Raw genomic sequence first — 24266 nt, 5'->3', positions numbered from 1 at the left:
AATTCTTCCAATTAAAAAAAAAACAAAGGCAGGTCCTTCACTGCAAACCCAGCTTTCTCCAATTTTCCCTATTTTCTGCCTTTCTCTTTATCTCCGCATATGACCCATATATCTTAGTGTCGTCTATCACCTGATGTCTTCTTCCGCCTCGAATTCTTCTCCCCTTCACCATTCCCCCCAGTGCATCCTTCAGTAGGCTGATTCTCCTCAGTCAGTGACCCAAACAATTCCTTTTTCTTCTTCCTGATTAGTTTCAGTATCATTCTTTCTTCACCCACTCTTTCCAACACAGCTTCGTTTTTTATTCTGTCTGTCCACTTCACATGTTCTTTTCCTCTCCATTTTTACATTTCATGTTTATATTCGCTTCTCTTCACATCGTCGTAATGTCCATGATTCTTCCCTATACAATGCCATTCTCCACACAAGCACTTCACTAGTCTCTTCTTTAGTTTTTCCGATGTCCGCAGAAGATGCTCCTCTTTCTATTTAAAGCTTCCTTGGTATTATTATTCTGCTTTTGACTTCCAGAGCAGCTCATGTTACTGCTTAGGCTTATAGTACACCTCAAGTACGGTATGCGCCAAAAAACTATAATAATGAAGTTATTGTTCTTCTGCTCTTCATGTTTTCCTAGTAACGAAGTATTTATTTATTTATTTATTTATTTATTTATTTATTTATTTATTTATTTATTTATTTATTTATTTATTCATTCATTCATTTATTCATTTCTTTCTTTCTTTATTTATTTATTTATTTACTAGCCGTACCCGTGCGCTCCGCTGCACCCGTTAGAAATAAATATTAAGTAATTACATAATTAAAATAGGACATTTAATCCAGGGAACATTCGTGTTTGATAGAAGGATATATCGTTTATTATGTTACTTAATTTAAATTGTATTAAAAAAATTAAAATGCGATCATTTTGATCCAGAGACCACTCATTTGGTCATAAAAATTATTTTAGGAAATACAGGAAACGAATGTACAGAATAGCCTATCAAGTTTTCTGTGCATAAGAAGCTATTTTAATCTTACGTGTCCTCGATTCACTCAGAAGTTACTATAATAACATTATAGCATTATGTCCATCTAGAGAAACTACACTTTCCAATGGTAAATTAATAATTAATTATACAAATCGGTTAATTTAGCTTCCGACATTACTTCATATAAACACAGAAACATTCTCTGTAGGCTATGTTTCATAGCTTTCGATTGTTTTTGTCCAAGGCCCCTTATAGACGAAGTCATTTGTTTTTATTTCATTACACCGCCTTAGATGGCGTTGTTATTGTAATTTTGAAACTCATTTATCTCATTAAATGTCGATCCTATCAAAATTTTGCATGTAATAAAACTTATCGGAAATTATTTTTAAAGAAACTTTTGTTATGTAATATTTTTCATGAAAATTAATAATAAGGGAGATATTTCGATTTATTTAATTCAAGCCCCGTTTTAAATAAAATATTTTGAATGCGATATAGCATAAATTCTAAGTTACAATGAACTTAATTTATATTCCAATTTTCATATAATTCGGTTCAGCCATTATCGCGTGAAAACAAACATCCAGACAGACAGACAGACAGACAGACAGACATACAAACAAAAATTTCAAAAAAACGATTTTCGGTTTCAGGGCGGTTAATTATATAGCTGTTAGGACCAATTATTTTTGGAAAATCGAAAATTACCAGAAAAATTTCGGCTACAGATTTATTATTAGTATTTATTTATTTATTTATTTATTTATGTATTCATTCATTTTCATTCATTCATCTATTTATTTATTTATTTATTGTTTGACATATTGTGAATTCAGTATTTTGTTTGGTTCTATAATTGTGGTTCTCACAACAGAAGAGAAGGTGTTTATTATCGAATATTATTTCCGGTCACACAGGGTACTGAAATTATAAACATACTCTGAAAATCAAGATAAGTGATTATAACACGCAAGATGACATAAGACTGATCCCTTACAACGTCACTTCTCGATAACAGCCAACATTGTTGTTTTATTTGGTGCCGCATTGTTAAATCGCTTCTGGTACTGCTCTTTAACGTGGTGGAAGCTCTGCCCATTCTGACGCCCCACTTCGTATGACCGGAAATAATGTTTCCCCGATAAACATATTTTCCTCTGTTGTGAGAACCATAATATTGTAGTACTAACCTCAACAATGAATATACAATATGTCAAACTGTCATATAAAATTAGTAAATACTTGGTTGCTAGGGAAACATGGACAGCAGACGAGCGATAATTTCAGTCTTCGTTTGTTTTCGCGCATAATGTATTTGAAGCTGTCCACCTGCTCCACTGCCTCATTTAGTATTCGCAAGTTTATCTTCTTTATTTTTCTTCCGACAACCATGGTCTTCGTCTTGTATGCATTTATCTTCATCCCATACTGCTCACAGCTGTCATTTAGCTCCAGTAACATATCCCTTAGAATCGTCTCCTCTTCTGCTAACAACGCCATATCATCAGCAAATCTTATGCACTTTATTCTTCTTCCTACTACTATTAACCCTCCCCTGGTCCACCGTTGTGGCTGAGGGGTTAGCGAGTCTGACTCCTAACCCAGCTGTCGGTTCGATTCCCGGTCAGGACGAGTTGCTTGGGTGAGGATGTTTCGGAGTTTTTCCCTCAATCCTATGGATGAATATCAGGTAACTTTATCAGGCGATTGGAACCCCACTCATCCTCGCCACTTCCTTTCCTCCCCCTCATCATTTCCTCGTCATCCCGTTTCTGATTTTTCATATCACTCTACAGGCGGCCTCCCGAAGCTGCTGACTCTCTCGACCGGCCTCCGTGGAATGTAGTTCAGCGGCGTTGGATGGCTTCTGCAATGGACCTACTCGGGGGAAGAGTTTCGCCTCGGACCGACAGGGGGGCCTTGGGGGAAGTTGCCGAAGCAGGAATGGTACATGGATTCTGTCGCCTGTAGGGACTAGTCGTTGAGGGAGTCATGTGGTTAGGGCGGTGAACGTAGGGCAGGGCTGGGCAGCAAGAGCGGATTCTACTCTCTCACGGGGAGCCAAATGATTTCCCTTCATCCCCTTTCTTCCCCGCCGAACACCGCGCAGCGTTGATTCAGTGACGGATGAATATTAAGCGTCCCGGTTTAGAGTCTGGATCCGCTCTCGACGCCCAGCCCTGGCGTAGGGGATTTGTGGCACGCAACTCATTCCATATCGAGGGTTAGTGCAATAGATCTTAACAGGTCGCAGTGCTGTGCCATCCGTGTCCCCCCAGTAAAATTCCATTCTATTCCATTCCATTCCAACCATCCCATGTTCTGAAAACAGTCCTTCACTAAATCCTCGAAGTAGATGTTGAATAGGGCAGGTGATAAAGGGCATTCTTGTCGTACTCCTCTCCCTATTTCACTTCCTTCAGATATTTCTTTTCCTGTCCTGACTTTGACGCATAGCTTCATACTGAACAGCCTTCTCTCTTTCCAGTCCACACCTATTTTCTTCAGGATTCCTATCAGTGTATTCCAATCCACTCTGTCAAACGCCTTTTCTAAGTCGACAAATATCATAAAAACTTAAAAAACCGGGAAATCCCAATTAACCTTTGCGTCCCAACTTCGACATATAATTAAAAAATTGCGACAGGGGGGTCTTGGGGGAATTTGCCGAAGCAAGAATGGTATATGGATTCTGATTATTCAATCTATCTTATATAAGAAGCAATTAATTGCAATCAGTTTCGACCGTCGGCTGTAGGTACCGGTCGTTAAGAGAGTCATGTAATTAGGGCGGTGCGCGTAGGGTATTTGTGGCACGCAACTCATTCCATATCGAGGGTTAGCGCAATAGATCTCAATAGGTCGCAGTGCTGTGCCATCCGTGCCCCTCAGTAAAATTCCATTCCATTCCGTTCTGTTCTGAAAACAGTACGTCACTAAATCCTCCAAGTAGATGTTGAATAGGGCAGGTGATAAAGGGCATCCTTGTCGTACTCCTCTCCCTATTTCACTTCCTTCAGATATTTCTTTTCCTGTCCTGACTTTGACGCATTGTTTCATATTGAACAGCCTTCTCTCTTTCTAATCCACACCGATTTTCTTCAGGATTCCTATCAGTGTATTCCAAACCACTCTGTCAAACGCCTTTTCTAAGTCCACAAATAAGGTAGGTGTTCCTGATATGGCTATGCTAAGGTTTGAGAATTTTTCTAGCTGCCATTTTGAAAAAATACAAACCACTTTTTTCTTACTCGTTCTCAGTCTAATGGACTTTCTTAAAACAATTTCCTTTCCCCATAAAAATAGCTTTAAATGTCCAAAAAGTCCCAAATTCCAAAAGTCTACCTAGTGGCCATATCAGGAACATGTGCACATGATATGGCCACCCTTCTTCCATATTCTACAAATAAATGAACTTTATCCATTTAATATTTCAATAATGGAAGGAAGGTGTTAATTTTTCCAAAAGAATCCGACAACGAAAGTGTAACATATTTTGTCGTCTGCTAGGAGAGATCTGTGATGAGGCGATAGTAGCGATCCTAGTGGTGGGCAACTACCCATGTTTGCATTTTTACTACATATTGAGCTTCGCGACTGTATATAGTAGACTATGATAATGTTCCATAACATTACAAGTTGACTTCAGAGAGCATATATTCCTTATCGAAATATGTTTTCATGTTCACTACCTTCTGTATTAATTTGAACGAATAGTTTCGGAACACCCTGTATAACTTAAGAAACTGGGAAATCCCAATTAGCCTTTGCCGCCCAACTTCGACATATAATTAAAAAATTGTTGTCAATTTTTTTGTCATTGAACCTCCCAATAAGAATAGGCGGGATGCAGAAGACAAACTGTGGCTACTCACCTTGGCCTCGGAGGAGCTGCGGATCTCGACGAGGAAGCGCGTCCTGGTGCCCACCTTGACGGCGAGGTCGCAGAGGCGGCGCAGGAACACGGGCACGTCGCCGCCCGCGTCCTCCACCTTGAGTTCGATGTTTCTTCGGGCCTCCCCCGCCGCGTTCTTAGCCGTGAGCGAGTACTGCCCCACGTCGTCCCGCGTGACATGTTGTAGGCTCAGTAACACTGTATTATTGTTCTCAGACACACGATAGCGCTCGCCCACCAGCTCTTGCTCGCCGCGCCTCCTGCAACAAGATCAAAGGTTCGAGTCTCAATTACTTTTGGTCTTTAATATAACTGCGGACAGAATAAGAAATGACGCTGTGTTGGACAGAGTGCGTGAAGAAATAATGATGCTGAAACTGATTAGGAAGAGGAAAAGTAATTGGTTGGGTCATTGGCTGAGAAGAATCTACCTACTGAAGGATACACTGGAAGATAAAAGAGTAATGGAACGGAGAAAAATTCTCTCCGGCGCCGGGATTTGAACCCGGGTTTTCAGCTCTACGTGCTGATGCTTTATCCACTAAGCCACACCAGATACCACCCCGGCGTCGGACAGAATTGTCTCTGATTAAGTTCCAACTCTTGGGTTCCCTCTAGTGGCCGCCCTCTGCACTACGTCATAGATGTCTATGTACATAGGACCGAAGTCCACACATGTGCTGAGGTGACTCGTTATGAGTGACTAGTTGGCCGGGATCCGACGGAATAAGCGCCGTCTTAAATCACGAAGTGATTTACGCATATCATATATATTATTTTTCTCCGTTCCATTACTCTTTCATCGTATGATGACGCAGAATATCTGCATGGAAATATCATATGTACTTCGGTACATTAAAATAATATATATACACTGGAAGGAATGGTGAACGGGAGAAGAGTTCAGGGCAGAAGAACATATCAGATTATAGACGACATTAAGATATATGGATCATATGAGGAGACAAAGAGGAAGGCAGAAAATAGGAAAGACTGGAGAAAGCTGGGTTTGCAGTGAAAGACCTGCCATTGGGCAGAACAATGAATGAGTTAATATAATTGCCATAGGTTTACTAGCCAATATAGCCTAATGATTCAATTATTTTCCCTTAGGCGTTACAGTCAGACAAATATCCGAATGAACGTACTTCCCTTGAAGTGCATACTAGGGCAATGGATAAGTAATAGCAACAATGTTGTAAATCACTCCTCCTAGCGGTGACCATTGAAATATTGTACTACGTTATTATGTTGTAACGCCTAAGGGAAACTGCTCTACTGAGTAGCGATTGTTTCATAAATTTCCAATACTGAAAGTCTCGAAGTAGCGATATTTTGTACATACAGAGCTTTAGATTCATCAGTGATAGAGATATCCAGAAATGCTGCTGCAGATGAAGTCCGCCGTCTTCCAAAAATTTGGCAACGTATTGTTGACATGACAGGAGACTATTTTGTGGCAGTTGCGAACAAAATCAGTCATTTTTCAGGAAGTAGAAAAACTGTATCGAGCCTTCACTTTACCCCAAATTGAACGACAATTTTATGTGTTGTGTCATTTTCTGTGCATTTTATATACAAAAATATTTTGGAAATGTTCGGTTTTGTTTGGAAATAAGAAGGAAATGGTCACTTTTGTTCGAAAAAATCTATTTGACATTTATAACAGTAAAACATACACATCTCCCTAGATATCCTTCACTTTGATTCTACTGTATCACGGAAAAATGAATATATGATGCCTAGAGCCCGGATGTTTAGGCATTGAGGGTGGGTGTTTATTGTGGCCCCACGTTGGAAAACCATTTGAGGGTGGGGGTGGTCATTATTTAGCCCCACGTTGGGCGCCATTTGAGGGTGGGTGTTTATTGTGGCCCCAGGTTGGGCGCCATTTGAGGGTGGGGTGGTCGTTATTGTGGCCCCACGTTGGAGATCATTTGAGGGTGGGTGCGTCTTGGTGTTGCGTGAGATTCACTCAGGGTAGCCGAGGTACTGTTGTGGTATAGGATGATGTCGGGAATAATACCAAGCCGGCTACTTATATAAAAGGCAGTGTAAACTCCAAAACTATAAGTTTATTGTCGTATTCACTTGGTAAACCCTAGAGTATGTATTTCTGGCTGACTTATAATTCAATCGTTGGTCGCACTTCTGTATCGACTCTATGGCGGCTCTGAATAAGCTCTATCCGATACTATAAATTCAATACTCTGTCCAGTACACTATGATCGAAGCTTCTAAACGTTGACGAGTGGTCTCGCCGATGACAAAGTTCTATCTATCGAGTCTTCGCCGGAAGAAAGACTATTAAGTTGGGCCGCCGACACGAAAAAAAGATGTCGCGCCGTCTACACGAAGAAAAGTAGTTATCCTGTCGACACGAAACGAAGTAGTTATTCTGCCCTGTATGTAGGGCCGTCGACACGAAAAGGAGTAGTGATTGTGCCCTGTATGTAGGGCCGACGACACGATGAGATCTTGTGATTGTGCCCTGTATGTAGGGCCGACGACACGATGAGATGTTGTGACTATCTCCGCTCCCCGTCACCCTTATTTATAAAAACCTACCCTACGCTAAAACTAACTATCCTATTGGTTAAAAACTACGTCACTTAACCGGCCTAAAATCTATGCCCTATTGGTCCAAAGTGACCTCATAAGCTGGACCAAGATCTCTTCTTATTGGGCGCGAAATATGTCATCTCTAAATTTAGACTTGGGATTTCCCATAACATCTAATTAGTTTGTCGATTTTGGAGAACCCCGTTCTTTGGAAAACCCAAGCTTGCAATTACTTTCCCACGGGTCTAGTTCAACTTTGGCTTTTACGCTTCAGCGAGTCTCTATATACAATACCGCACAAGGTGGCTGTAAATCTGTCCGATGCTGACAAGTGACGAAACACCTGTGTGGGGAAGCTAATTCTAACGAAGTCGCCAGAACATCCCCGCGAATACATGTAACAAAAATATGGAGATATCATTTCGCTAATAAATCGGTCTCTCCCTCTCCTAATTACTGCTTCAGCATTTATAACAGTTAAAATAGGCAGGCATAAAAGGCACAATAACCTTTGAAAAAGCCATTATAAATTTTGAAAAGGCATAATATATATTAGCAATAAATTTAAATTTCATCAACAAACTCACATATTTACTTCGTAGTTGACACATGTTGGCTTACAATAGTAATATGCGTTACAAGAGCGGTATGTTGAAGTTTTCATGTTCGAGGAAGAGTTTGAAAAAGCGAAAAGTAGTTGAGCTTTTTTAGTTTCCGAGAATTGAAAGAAAATATACTGCTCGTGTATCGTACATTATTTTGTGCGACGATCGTTTATTACATACCTGAAAGAGTAATTTCTAATTAGTTGCAATGAAATCTCCATCTTGGTTTCTGTTCAATGACGGCAAATTTACAAAACAAAAATATCTATCTTCAACATTGTTGCATTAAAATGTTTTATGTGTTTACTATACTCAAGCAGGCCGTGATATACGTCTGTCTTTTTTCCCCCAGTCTATAAATGCGAACTTAAAACAAACGGCTTCCTTAATGTTACATACATCACGAATGCAGTAACTTTAGTGGAGTTGTAGAGTTTACTTAAATTTTGCAATATTTAAAAACAATAATTAACAGTGCAATTTAGGTGAAATTGCAGTGGTAAGTTTCCAATTTATAATTATTACTATATTGAACGTCTCTAAAAATAATATGTTAAAAGCCTAAAGCAGTCAAATCTATATGTCACTTAAGCGGTAAGAAGAGGGAAATTGTTATGTGTGTTAGGTTGGGAATACTAAATGTGGAATTTTAGACTTACCGCGGATTGGTTTTGTGCGGAAACCAAGCAAATACGCACGATCTCGCACAAAAGTAATTGGTTGGGTCACTGGCTAAGAAGAAACTACCTACTGAAGGATGCAATAGAAGGAATGGTGAACGGGAGAAGAGTTCAGGGCAGAAGAAAATATCAGATGAGGGACGATATTATAATATATGGATCATACGAGGAGACAAAGAGAAAGGCAGAAAATAGGAAAGATTGGAGAAAGCTTGATTTGCAGTGAAAGACCTGCCCTTGGGCAGAACAATGAATGAATGAATATAATTACCATAACTTTACTAGCCAATATAGCCTAATGATCAAATTAGTTCCTCAGACGTTACAGTAACACAAGTGTCCGGATGAACATACCACCCTTGAAGTACATACTATGGCATTCGAAATGTAATAACAACAAAGATGTAAATCACTGCTCCTAGCGGTGACCATTGAAATCTTGTACTACGTTATTATGTTTTAACGCCTATTGAGTAGCGATTGTTTCATAAATTTCCAATACTGAACGTCTTGAAGTAGCGATATTTTGTAAATACAGTGGCTGTTTCAGATTTGTAGTAAAAAAATACACCCCTAAAGGTACGAACAGAAGTGCTTCATAAAAATCAAAGTTGCAAGAGAAAAACATGCAATTCAGTGCTTTGGGGTATTACAAGAAGCCTGTGGGAGAGAAGTCCTACCACACTTAACTATTCCAAGTTGGGTGGAAGCGAGGCATTCACTTTCAATCAAGAATTGACATCCGAAGAGCTTTAGATTGATCAGTGAGAGAGATATTCAGAAAAGCTGCTGCAGATGAAGTCCTACCATACTGAACTATTCCAATTTGGGTGGAATCGAAGCATTCACTTTCAATCAAGAATTGACATCCGAAGAGCTTTAGATTGATCAGTGAGAGAGATATTCAGAAAAGCTGCTGCAGATGAAGTCCTATCATACTGAACTATTCCAATTTGGGTGGAATCGAAGCATCCTCTTTCAATCAAGAGTTGACATCCGAAGAGCTTTAGATTGATCAGTGAGAGAGATATTCAGAAAAGCTGCTGCAGATGAAGTCCTACCATACTGAACTATTCCAATTTGGGTGGAATCGAAGCATCCTCTTTCAATCAAGAGTTGACATCCGAAGAGCTTTAGATTGATCAGTGAGAGAGATATTCAGAAATGCTGCTGCAGATGAAGTCCTACCATACTGAACTATTGCAAGTTGGGTGCAATCGAAGCATTCACTTTCAATCAAGAATTGACATCCGAAGAGCTTTAGATTGATCAGTGAGAGAGATATTCAGAAAAGCTGCTGCAGATGAAGTCCTACCATACTGAACTATTCCAATTTGGGTGGAATCGAAGCATCCTCTTTCAATCAAGAGTTGACATCCGAAGAGCTTTAGATTGATCAGTGAGAGAGATATTCAGAAAAGCTGCTGCAGATGAAGTCCTACCATACTGAACTATTCCAATTTGGGTGGAATCGAAGCATCCTCTTTCAATCAAGAGTTGACATCCGAAGAGCTTTAGATTGATCAGTGAGAGAGATATTCAGAAATGCTGCTGCAGATGAAGTCCTACCATACTGAACTATTGCAAGTTGGGTGCAATCGAAGCATTCTCTTTCAATCAAGAATTGACATCCGTAGAACTTTAGATTGATCAGTGAGAGATATTCAGAAATGCTGCTGCAGATGAAGTCCTACCATACTGAACTATTGCAAGTTGGGTGGAAGCGAGGCCTTCGCTTTCAATCAAGAGTTGACATCCGAAGAGCTTTAGATTGATCAGTGAGAGAGATATCCAGAAATTCTGTGTAGATGGAGTCCGCCGTCTTCCAAGAATTTGGCAACGTATTGTTGACATGACAGGAGACTCTTTTGTGGAGGTTGCGAACAAAGCCGGTCATTTCCAAAATAGTATTTTTTCAGGAAGTAGAAAAACTGTATCGAGAATTCACTTCACCCCAAAATGAACGACAATTTTATATGTCGTGCATGTTACGTCCGTAGTTCTAATGGTGTCCATAATGATTTTAGTCATTTTCTGTGCATTTTATAGACAAAAATATTTTGGAAATGTCCAGTTTTGTTTGGAAATAAGAAGGAAATGTTCACTTTTGTTCGAAAAAGAGCTATTTGACATTTATAACAGTAAAACATACACATCTCCCTAGATATCCTTCACTTTGATTCTACTGTATCACGGAAAAATGAATATATGATACCTAGAGCCCGGATGTTTAGGTAATTATAACAGTTAATATAGGCAGACAAAAAAGGCAATAAAACGTAAAAAAAAGGCACAATAATCTTTGAAAAGGGCATTATAAATTTTGAAAAGGCATAATATATTTTAGCAATAAATTTAAATTATATCACCAAACTCACATATCTACTTCGTAGTTGACACATGTTGACTTACAAAATACGTTTTTCGTGATTAACTGTCTTTTCACAAACCTTACATAACAAAACTGTTCCATCGGTTAAAAAACACATGGGCATCACATTCACTAACGTAAGCATGAAGTTTACTTTTCAATTAATTTAGCCATTCTAGTTAACCGATCTTATACCTTCTGTCACCCGACAATAACTGACTGTTCCTCACTCAAATTTCTTTCTCCTACAATAATAAACAGATCAGGAGGTCCCGGGTTCGATTCCTGGGCTCGGCTCTCGGTGAATTTTTCTTGAAGAACAAGAAGAATTCCCTGGGTGTCTAGAGTCTGGAAATTTGTATGAATGTGAGTGTGATTGTGAGTGTGCCGGGTTAATATTAATTAACTAATTATCACAAATATAAAAATACATGAGGACTATCGCTGGGCAGTAACCTGAACACACGTTTCAGCGTCACATTGTTGACAAGTAACTCCATCTGTTAGCACAACCAAAAAAGCATCTAATAGATGCTATAGATTTACCAACAACGAAAAAAATATAATAAAATAATAATAAACACGTGTAGCAGAAAATTGTAACAGTAACATTTGAAAATATGAAATTTCACGAGAAAGACATGCTCTAGTTCCATGGAAAATACATTTTCTTTGTATTGACCTAATTGTGGCAGTAATAATAGTAGTAGTAGTAGTAGTAGTAGTAAAAATAACATAGAACAGTTTTAAATATTTAGTAATGATCAAATATTCTTACATAATCATAGTTTCTTCCGTTTCGTGTATACATACAATAGGCATACGTGAGAAAAAAACTGCTTTCCATTGTTACAGCACGTAACGTTAGTCATATACAGTATAATATGCGAAATTTATTCAGCTTCTATGCGTAACTTCTAACGGCTTCTTTGCTTGTTAGTGATTCTGTGGTGAGAAAGTTTCACATGAAACTCGTTAAGTTTGCAAACAATGTTGTAGAATGTAACACAGGAGCTCCATAATTAAAACATTTGGAATGTTGTTTGGAGTCACGCTATAGTAATCCAAGTTCGACGTAATGTACTAAAAGCCAATGTCATTAACACTGAAATGTAATTTTCTCAGGGGCAACTAAGATGCAACTGAGTTCGTTCTATGGTAGAGACGAATATGAAGTAAAAGAGATTCGGATTAAATCCAGGTGAAGACGGATTTTCCTTCGCGCTGTAATTTTCAGAATGGCTCCAGAGTCCACTCAGTGTCTTTAAATTTGAGTACGGTTTTGTTCTCGGGTACTGACTACATCCCTCCCTTTCAGGGCCGAGGTTCATAAAAAGCAAGGTTGAGTTCTCTTTTTTTTTTTTTTCATTTCATTTATTATATTCCGTAGATCTTACATGAGCAATGAAGCTTTAAAAATGCATTTTCTCAAAGTTGAATTTTTTAATCCTTTCCATACTTAGTAAACAAATTTCTCCGGAATTCCTTTGACATAGAAAGTTGAAATTTGGCACATGTGTTCTACAGTATGCCATCTCTGAGGTTGGGTATTTTTGTTTTGATAGATTAATTAGGTGATTTTATATAATTTTTTAATTATAAAAGTAACATTGTTTTCTTCGAAAATATTTATTATATGCATAATTTATTTTTTTGTGGAAAAACTAAGAAACATATCAAAATAATAATACCCAGACTCAAAGCCAAGGACATTAACTGCATATTAATCACAAAAAGATACTGGTATCTTTTTAATTTTTTTAGAAATATATTTTCTAGTTAATACATTTTTCAAAACATAAATTTATATATATTATTTTTTTAAGTTGTTAATTTGTATTATATTCGTTTGAAATTTTGGCTACATGCATTTCATTATAGTACTACGTGTATATTGTGGTAAAAAATGGGATTGATACATCTATACTAATAATAAATCTGTAGCCGAAAATTTTCTGGTAATTTTCGATTTTCCAAAAATAATTGGTCCTAACATATATAATTAACCACCCTGAAACCGAAAATCGCATTTTTGAAATTTTTGTTTGTATGTCTGTCTGTATGTTTGTTACCTTTTCACGCGATAATGGCTGAACCGATTTATATGAAAATTGGAATATAAATTAAGTTCGTTGCAACTTAGATTTTAGGCTATATGGCATTCAAAATACTTTATTTAAAAGGGGGGTTATAAGGGGGCCTGAATTAAATAGATCGAAATATCTCGCTTATTATTGATTTTTGTGAAACATGTTACATAACAAAAGTTTCTTTAAAAATGATTTCCGATAAGTTTTATTCTGTGAAAAATTTTGATAGGACTGATATTTCATGAGATAAATGAGTTTTAAAATTAAAATAACGCCATCTAAGACGGTGCAATGAATGAAGAACAAATGACTTCGTCTATAAGGGGCCTTGGACAACAACAATCGAAACAGGGGCCTTGGACATCAACAATCGAAAGCTATTAAACATAGCCTATAGAGAATGTTTCTGTGTTTGTATGAAGTAATATCAGAAGCTAAATTAACCGCTTTGTATAATTAATTATTATTTCACCATTGGAAAGTGTAGTTTCTCTAGACGGACATAATGCTATAATGTTATTACAGTAACGTCTGAGTAAATCGAGGACAGGTAAGATTAAAATAGCTTCTTATGCACAGAAAATTTGATAGGCTATTTTGTACATTCGTTTTCTGTATTTCTTGAAATAATATTTATGTACGCTCATTTTAATCTCAGAGAATTAACGAACAACGAGAGTGTATTGATTTATTATGCAGTAATAGTACGTTAGCTTAGCAATCCATTATTTTATAATTCAAATTTTAACTATGCTCAATTGAATCGTGTTAAAATACATAAAATATATATGCAATAAATGCAATGCAAAAAAATTGGGTAATGAGCGAAGCAGATTATCTTGCGCTGTTGTAAAAGTTGTTCCCTGGATCACACGTCCTATTTTAATTATGTAATTACTTTATATTTATTTCTAACAGGTGCAGCGGAGCGCACGGGTACGGCTAGTATCATAATAAGGAAGTTAATAATTTCAGAAGTCCCCCCCCCCCTTAAGATGTGGAGCAAGTCAATGTCATACTAATGGTACTAATGTCATACAATGTTCGAACATGAGAGGAGATATCAAGATATTACAAACTTCGCCGTACTCTATAGGCATCCCAACAGTACATGGAAATGAAGCATGTACATTAAAATAACCGAGTCCGTTGAATATCGGTAACAATAGGGTGACCAGATTCACATCGATAAAAAAGAGGACACAAAGCTTAAAAATCGAGGACATTGTTCGAAAAAAGAGGACAGAAAATGTAACATTAAGCAGGATTTTCATCTGACGTTTGTACCCATACAATACCTGAATGAAATAATATTAAAGACTGAAGAACAAAATATCGGCCATACTTGAATTTAATATTAATAGTTAGGCCTACTTATATAAAAAAAAATCCTAGGTTCACCGCTGAGGAGTGACAGCATGGCTAACAGTGAAAGAGCGCGCCCGGGTTCAAAGCTACCTTGTAGAGGATTTTCCGGGGTTTTCCCTCAAACTTTTATGCGCAAATGCTGGATAACTTTCGGCGATTCACAATCGATATAATATAATATTGTTTTATTTGATGTTCAGTCTAATTGATATATCACAATTTAAAAAAATTAATGACATTTACATAGGGTAAACTGGGGTCTGTTGGACAGTCGGGCTTGTTGGACACTCTGTACTTTAACGTGTTACCTCGCCACTTGTGGGCACCACATTCTGCTAGAAGTCAATGTGGTGCCCACAAGTGGCGAGGTAACACGTTAAAGTACAGAGTGTCCAACATGCCCGACTGTCAAACAGACCCTAGTTTACCCTATGTAAATAATCATTGGTATTATGAAACTTAAGCAAACGTTTTCGCCCTTCGGGCATCATCAGGCATTTTTTATACAATATCTTGTACATTTTATATCTTGTTGTGGAATCTGTACAAACTAATTAAAACACAACCTATAATATATGTTGAACCAACTATTTGAGATAAACTTTTGAGATAAATAATACTTCACTAAAAAACGGTGATGTACCAGAGACCAAGACTCTCAACAAATATTCAACTAATGGAAGCTATTATGAAGTTTAAAGAGGAACCAAATAGTTTTATCATGTTTGCAATTTCATATGTCATAATTTAAATATAAGACAGACAGGTCAGCTACAATTTTATTTATATATTAAATTTTATACCTGTATTTTATATTTGAAGGGTACACGGGAAAAACGATCAAGGTCCATCAAAAATCGAAATTGAGTTAATAATGCCATCTTATAGTGGAAAGGAAATACTATCATGTGATCTAGCTAGTAATAAGAAATCATTGTTCTTGACATTCCACTACGTCAATTTCTATTAAATACACACATAACAAAGTGCTTAAACTTTAAAATTCGTTTTTCTCGAAACTTTCTAAAATGGACCTTGATCCTTATTCCCGTGTACCCTTCATTTTAGATCGTTAATCATCACAAGTTTATCTCAAATAGTTGGTTCAACATTATATTATAGGTTGTGTTTTAATTAGTTTGTACATATTTCACAACAAGATATAAAATTTGCAAGATATTGTATAAAAAAAGCCTGAGGATGCCCGAATGGCGAAAACGTTTGTTTAAGTTTCATAATACCAATGATCATTTACATATTATGTAAATTTCATTTAATTTTTTTTTTTAAATTGTGATATATCAATTAGACTGAACATCAAATAAAACAATATTATATTATATCATATTGTATTGACTATCTGAATATCTTTCATCATGCTTTCTAAGATTCACAATCGATTCATTTCGTTGATATTATCACCTTCATTTCACTAAACGCTAGATAACCATTGCAGTTGATAAAGCGTCATAAAATGAACCAGATATAAAGACAAACCCATTCTTTTGTGATTGAAATGGTGTGTTATTATTATGAAACATTTTAAGAAGATCCTTTATAATTTGAAGAACCCCACCGAACTATTAAAATCATAGTTGGGGTAGGTTCGATCACACGACCTCAGTTTTGAAAGAGCGGCGCTCCTGAATGGAGGGCGGGCGCCATCTTTCACTAGATATGACTGAGATGAAAGGTCCACGTACGTATTTACGGCAGGCTGTGTGTAATTTTAGAACATCCTTCGTTGTAAAAACGCTAGCGAGAATCTAATTCGGAATACATTCCCGATGGTGCTTCTCTGAAAATTTCACGTCAGTAGAAGACATTATGAAGCTGGCCCTGATAGGAAGCTCTTTGCTTTTTTTAGATCCCGTAAACAAAAGAAATACTGCAACAGTACAAATATAACAAGGTACACAGAATGGAGTTGAAAACAGTCCGTGAATAGTGAGGGAAACAAATGACAACACACGAAAACAAAAGACTGGATAATAATAAATAATTATTGGATTTTGTCGCTCTCTGAACAATTTTTGTTCTTGCAAATCAAGATTTCAGGTATAACTCCCTGTAAAGTTGATTTGAACAATTTTTCCCTCGAAATTATTCAATTTTTGTTCTTGTTTCTGACCAAAGATGATTGGGCCTATAATAAACATTTTTGTTGTGTTGTTTGTAAAACTTCAAACTTTCTTCTTTCGAACTGTAAGAGGTACCAAAGAGAAATCATACTGATGCAGCAGACATTGATTGAGATATGCAGAAGGCATTGTAAACTCTACTATTTTTGTGTAATCATAATAGCATTCAGCTTGTTTGTCTATTATGCTTTGAATAAGCTATGTACTAAAAATGCATTTATAAAATAAAATGTCTTATATGCCTTAAATGACGAGTGAACGCAACGTAGGAATGTGGGAAACATGTCTTCCAGTAAATATCGACTAGCGAGATGTGAGGACCAGGATTGGTTGTGACAATAAAAACATTCATGAATAATGAAAAAGGCCGTGGTATATCACATAAAGTATAGAATGTTTACTATTTTAATGTATTATGACTGTTAATAGTGTATGAATAATTTAAAATGAACTAAAATAAAATATTGAAGTGAAAATTCCATACCAATCGTATTTAGACTTATTTTCTGCAATTAATCTCAGTTGAAAACCTCTGTACCCCACCATGTTTCCTAAATTCCTCGGAAAACGATATACATCTCTCTCGGGAATATTAATCAAGGCTTCTGTACAAACGTCTATACATACATACATACATACATACACACATACATACATACATACATACATACATACATACATACATACATACATACATACATACATACATACATACATACATACATACATACATACATACATACATACATACATACATACACACATATAGTGCACACGTCTTGGTTTTTCGGGTTCAAACCCTGCCGAGGGCGATGAAATCTTTAGCATGGCTTCCTTCGGATGACAAGTAAAGCTATGATGTCGTGTCGTAGATTTACAGCACGTAAAAGAACCTCGTCCCTGATAAAGGGCTTCAGGCATAATTTGTCGGTGATTTCTCACTGACGTTGAACTTGAACGCTGTACAATCTCTCCAGTTTAAAGCGTCTTTAAATAAAATACTATTAATTACGCATAGGCCTTCACAAAGAGTAACCTACATAATGTTGTTCACCATTAATTTTGTTAAAGGTCAGAGCAGTTCTTGACTGCTACGTCATTTTATGGCTGCCATTAAACTTTATATCTGGCCGCAATTATTCAAGAGCACTTTCTACATAGCACGTAAAGTTTGCAGCTTTTCAACGTAAAAAAAATTACATCTTTCGATCTATATATTACTATTTCCGAAATTCAAATTGCTTTCTCCGAAATTGTGTACAATTTTTCCGAATGTAATTGAACATTTTCCAAAATTGCGATTGGAAACGTAAAGAGTTTCTTTTTGTGTGTAGAAAAGCGTATCCCAACTTTGATAAAATTATTTAACGTAGTAAATAAGATATTTAAAATTATGAAAGCTATGAATTCATTGTTTAACAATCGGGTGTCCAAGGAAACGCTGAAGAAACAGAAGACATGTGACACACTCTCACGGGATAGAAGATTATTTTACTTTCACTTTTTTTTTTTAAATCTAACACGGTAAAACAGAATTTGTAGTCATAATCTTGAATGTAACATTGTTGCGACGCAATAACAAGAAACTGTTACTGAGTACAAGAGAACAACAAGAAATGTCACTACACCGCTTCCCGGCTACATGGACGCCTTCCAAATATTGAATTAGGTCACCCTTCACCCGGTACTGGCAAATGACGTAAGGATTCCCGATTCAGCACTAAAACAAACATGCGAACGGCGAAGGGCGCAATAAAGTGCAAGTCAGACGTCTTCATTTTAACGTTTAAGACAAGAGGGAATTCCAGAAACAAATGAACGAAGAATATTAATACCTGTTCCACCACAAGTAAAAACTTGTAGCAAGGCCAAGATTTTCACAAGCACTGAAGACGCGTGGGTGTAAGGACTTAGACCTCCCGCCATTTCTCAACCTCAGCACTACTGTAAATTAAGGACGAGCTGTAGGTCGTCATTTCGCCAACTATTTCTCACCAAAGTGTGCAAGATACAATCCCCTGCACACCCTACAAGATTTATTGTTGACAAAAACAGTCATGCTGTATGTTTTTTTTTTTCGAAATACGTCGTTTATAATCATGCAACTGACAGCTAGCAATAAGTGGGCCCCGGATTTTTATGCAATATCAAAGTGCGAAATATGTGCATAAAATGTAATAAATACTTCCTTACTGGCTTTTAAGGAACCCGGAGGTTCATTGCCGCCCTCACATAAGCGCGTCATTGGTCCCTATCCTGAGCAAGATTAATCCAGCCTCTATCACCATATCCCACCTCCCTCAAATCCATTTTAATATTTCCTCCGGCCTCCCAACTAACACTCTATATGCATTCCTGGATTCCCCCATACGTGCTACATGCCCTGCCCATCTCAAACGTCTGGATTTAATGTTCCTAATTATGTCAGGTGAAGAATACAATGCGTGCAGTTCTGTGTTGTGTAACTTTCTCCATTCTCCTGTAACTTCATCCCTCTTAGCCTCAAATATTTTTCTAAGTACCTTATTCTCAAACACCCTTAACCTATATTCCTCTCTCAAAGTGAGAGTCCAAGTTTCACAACCATAAAGAACAACCGGTAATATAACTGTTTTATAAATTCTAACTTTCAGATTTTTTGACAGCAGACTGGATGATAAAAGCTTCTCAACCGAATAATAACAGACATTTACCATGTTTATTCTGTGTTTAATTTCCTCCCGAGTATCATTTATATTTGTTACTGTTGCTCCCAGGTATTTGAATTTATCCACCTCTTGAAAGGATAAATTTCCAATTTTCATACACTGTTGCAATAGAAACATTGTCATCTCATACTCAAACTGAACACATTTATTCTCGTTAGATAATTCTGAGCAAAAATGACAGAGGATTTGAGAAAATTCCTATGATTGTGTGAAACGTCTATACAGGAATTAGGGTAACGTGATGTATGTTTTCAGAATGTTTTTTCTAACCATAGTTTTTAGTGTAAGAGGTCATGGTAAATCATTGTTCTTTCTCTAATGTAGGCTTTGATGTTGTCATGGTGATGTTTATAAATAATACAAAGTTGATGCGATTGGTAAACAGTTCTATTTACAGCGTACATTAAATTAGCCATTTGGCATCGAACCCATGGCCAGTGCACTGTTACTTCACTTCATTTTAAGGGGACGCGTGACTAAGTTTTGGCAAATTTTGGTCATTTTCTTTGTATCATTTAATTGTTTGGGAGATGGACCTGTAATACCTTCATTCCGAAAGCTTGTCGGAAAGTAGGCCTAATGGTCATTATGAATTTTGTATACATTGTTTTTTTTTAATTTAACAGACTGCATTCTGCTGTGAATTATAATATGTTTTCATTTTTGTTTAAACTTTACTTCCAAGAAAATCAGTTGAACAACGTGAAATTATTAAATCGTCTTTATTTCAATACATTGTTCATAGAGTAACATAAAAAATTAAACTCATTGCCCCGATTTGAAAATAAATTACGACAAATAATCTAACCTACATAAAGACAGGCATTCCTTCGCACGTGTTAACTGGGCTGTGTGTAGGATGCAAAATTGGTACAAATGAGTTACACTATTGTGTACATGAGATTCTGTGCCGTTGCCAACTTCTGGTTTACAACGTCGGACATAAACTGATCATAAACCAGCGCTATTCTGTTTTCCCTGAACAATTCTCCAGTAAACTTCAAGGAAGTATTCCAGCGGAAAGCTTTCTTCTACATAGTAATATGTGTGTGTTTTTGTTTGTGTGTTTATGACTGGTGTAACAACATGACAGCATTGTTAGGCTTTAAAGAAAGTATATTACATGTAGCATTATGTGATATGAACAACCGGTATCTTTCGACAATATTATGTTATTTTGAAGTTTCACATACAAAAAAATTCATATGGAAAGAAATATGTACGATTCAATGGAAATTTTCTCCCCACCTAATTTGCGGATTTGTCCAAAATAAAATTAATATTTAGGTTTTTGGTGATAATTAGAAATAAACTTGATGAGATTCTCGAGATGAAAGGTATGCATCATGTCGAAGATACGCTACGCTAACAAACTTAAAATAAAGTTATTTTACGAGCATTTTGCTTATTTCTTCAGCACTTTGGTGCATGTCAAGAACTACGTATGGAGAGGCCCTATCTAGGAGAAGCTAGTTTAAACAATTACTGCGACTTATAAACGACGTGGCAAGATGATCGCCGAACGGCTTTCCATGCCAGAGGCCTGAATTAACATCACAGTGGATATTAGTAGAATTTGTAGTGGGCAAAGACGGTGTTGGGTGGTGGGTTTTCGCGCGATACTCTTATTTCCCCTATCGGCATTCAATCATAGCTCCATCAATCCTCATCCTCCTATTCACCGTGGTTCAAGATATCACTGTTGCGACAGAAAATCTCTACTACCCGACATCGAGGTCAAGAATATGATACCTGAAGAAGATAAAATTAAGATAATATTTTCACTGATCAGATGTACATAACATTTCAGAGACTTTGACGTGAAAAAGAAAACAATTAAGGATGACTGAAACAAACGAAATGTGATTTCTACAATTGTTTTCTGTACATTAACAAATCACAAACGCAGCAAGGGCTTTGTTGTATGATTTTTCTAACATTATTAGAATAAATTTAAAAATTACAACTTAGAAATTATTATTAATAATAATAATAATAATAATAATAATAATAATAATAATAATAATAATAATAATAATAATTCTGTTGCATAATATCCGTCAGTTTACCAATATTATTAGTGATTTTCGCTAAGAAATTTTACAAATTACAAGTTCGTCAGAGAACCGTTGGCATGTCACGGCCTCTTGGATTATAACTGTGTATGCCATGATAACCGCTATGGAAACTATAATAATCTCGATGGCAGTGAATGTAAAAAGTAAATAGCATTGTTATGTCCAAATTATTTTCAATGGAGAAGAGCAACGAAAACAAAAATTGTGCATATTAAACAAAATTAAATGTAAAAAAATCAACATTATTTGGCCTATTTAGCGACACATTAACTAAAGATGATAAAATTAATTGTTGGAAAGAAATATGTGAATACGGAAAATCAATTGGAGCAATACTAAACAAGAAAGACCCGACATATAATTTTAGAGATTTTTGGTGGCCAAATAAAAAAGGCATCAGTGACAAGAAACAAGACTTCTATGAACATTATAAGTATTATAGTTACACACTTTTTGTCGTCTAAGAGGTAAGTCTTCTTCATCTGAAGAATCCAAAACAAGATAATTACTAACCATGATTTAGTTTACTATTATTGATCTAAATAATAATGGGTAAATGCAAAATTATAGAAAAAAATATTAGTAAACTCTAATAACTAATAATATTAGTTTCATTTATGCAAAAAAAAGTTGTAAAATTCACTAGTAGTAGTATTAGTAATTTGTAAGTTTTCTTCTTAGCATTATGCAACAGAAACATTCTTCAAATTACAAGTGAATTTATTAATAGGCCTACGGTATTAGTTTATAAATTTTTATGCGACAGAGACGTAGAAAATGAGAATCATCTTAAAATTTTAAGTACTGCAATAGAAAAATAGAGAACTAATATTAATAAAGCACGTATTATGGTTAAGTCACAATGTTTTACATGAAGTACTCTTATTTAATTACACAATCACGTCAAGGAGAAACTGAGCTTTACAGGAACGTTGAAATAATACAATAAACTCTGAGTCTGTTCGTAACAGGAACAAATCTTAGTTTAATCCTTGTTTATGTTGAACATTTTTACTCACAAGGGAATTAGAGGATGAATATTAAGCACAAACACAGCAAGCTGAAGTTACTAAACAGTGGTTTCCGTCTCCGGAACACGTGTTGGTTGGCTAAAAGACTCTATTTTGAATGCTAACAGGCAGTTTCTTGAAGGAACTGACGCATTACCACTGCCTCCCACATCTACACTGCCTCTCGTTTCATGCCTCGGTATAAGGAAATGCACAGACTTGCTGATTTAACTCACTTTTAAGACGAGAATGCGCACAACAGAAGGAAAATGAGATCGAAAATGTAAGTTGAGAATGCGGAGTTACTGTTACTATCGACATACCACGAGCATTGCGACAAGGACGAGGTAAGGACAAGAAGCAAGAGAAAAAAAATAGAAATATAAAGTAAAAGGAGGAGAAAGACAGTATTATAAAAAGGAAAAGGAAAATTAAATAAAGAAGAGAGAGAAAGAAAATTAGAAAAAGGACAGAAAAATAAAAACAAAAATAAGAAGCTGAAGAAGAAATAAAAGAACATGGCGAAGAAAACGTACAAAGGAAGTGAAAGATAAAATGAAAGACAAGAATAATGGATGAGAGAGAGGAAGAAAAAATGAAGACAAAGAGGATAAAAACGGGAAAAGAACAAAGAGAAGGAAATAAGATGAAGGGAGGAAAAATAAAAAGAGATAAAAGATAAAGGGACGAGAATTAGAATTTAAAGAGAAGGAAGTAGTCTGACAAGGAGGAACCGAAGAATATGGAATAGAGAGAAGATTCAAAATAAAGGGGGAAAAGAGGGAGAAGAATATGAAAAAGAAAAGCTAACAATAATGAAAGTAGAATAAGCGAAGTGAAATAAAATGAAGAGAAGTGAAGAGAAAAGGGACCGAAAATAAAAATAAAAGAGAAAAGAAACTCGAAAATGTGAGGAGAAAGACAGAGAGGGAAAGGCACGAAGAAGAGAGTATGAAGCATATGTAAAGGAGAAAGAGAGTTGAATAAGAAATAAAGTGAAAATAAGGACGAAAAGAAATGGATCGAAAGACGGCGAAGATGAATAATGTTGAAATAAAATGAGAATAGAGAAGTAACTAAAAGTGGGAAGAAAAGGAGAAGATGAAGAAGAAAGGACAACAAGAATTATAAAAAGAGAATAAAAACGTATGAGAGAAAAAGAGATAAACATGGCATAAAGGAAAATAAATGGCGAAAGAGAAGAGGAAGAGAAATATAGAATAAGAGGAGGAAATGTATGTGGGAATAATCTAAAATAAGCAGGAGAAAGAATGTTGAGAGGAGAATAAAAAGAGTTGTAAGAAAACGAAGAGAAGGGGAACAAGAAGAGGACAGAAAAGAAGAGTAAGAAAAAAGACGAAAGAGAAGGTGAAAGGGAAGACAGAATAAGAAGGGAAAGGCAAGAAGAAGAGAATCTGAAAAAGGGCGATGGATAATGATAGGAGAATAAATAGAAATAAACGAAAACGAAGAGAAAGAGAAGACGAATGAGACAGAAATGAAGAATAAGGAAAAGAGCAATACGAAAGACAAGATGAAAAGAAAGATAGAATAAGAAGACAAAATAAATGAGAATGGAAATCTGCAAAAGAAAATAACAAGAGCAAGGAAACGTAAAATAGGAGGGCCAATAGAAGACGAATAAGAGGAAAATTGAAATTAAGGAAGGAAAAATGGAGCATGAGGCAGTGGTGATGTGTGAATGAAATACAAGGACAATAGGGAGGTAAAGAAAATGGGAAGAGAAAGAGACAATGAAG

General features: G+C 36.2%; 1 protein-coding gene across 5 annotated transcripts in view; it reads right to left on the bottom strand.

Annotated features, from left to right (window-relative positions):
- LOC138702989 (titin homolog) overlaps positions 1–24266 on the bottom strand; it is a 914774-nt gene that overhangs the window by 829047 nt on the left and 61461 nt on the right. For all 5 annotated transcript variants that reach the window (XM_069830459.1, XM_069830463.1, XM_069830460.1 and 2 more), the window contains one exon: positions 4874–5153. In XM_069830459.1, coding sequence (XP_069686560.1) covers positions 4874–5153 — 280 coding nt within the window. The remainder of the gene's footprint in view (positions 1–4873; positions 5154–24266) is intronic.

Source organism: Periplaneta americana, chromosome 7 (genome assembly GCF_040183065.1).
Source record: "Periplaneta americana isolate PAMFEO1 chromosome 7, P.americana_PAMFEO1_priV1, whole genome shotgun sequence".
NCBI lineage: Eukaryota > Metazoa > Arthropoda > Insecta > Blattodea > Blattidae > Periplaneta > Periplaneta americana.
The sequence above is the reverse complement of the archived record's forward strand: the minus strand, read 5'-3'. Positions and strand labels throughout refer to the sequence as shown.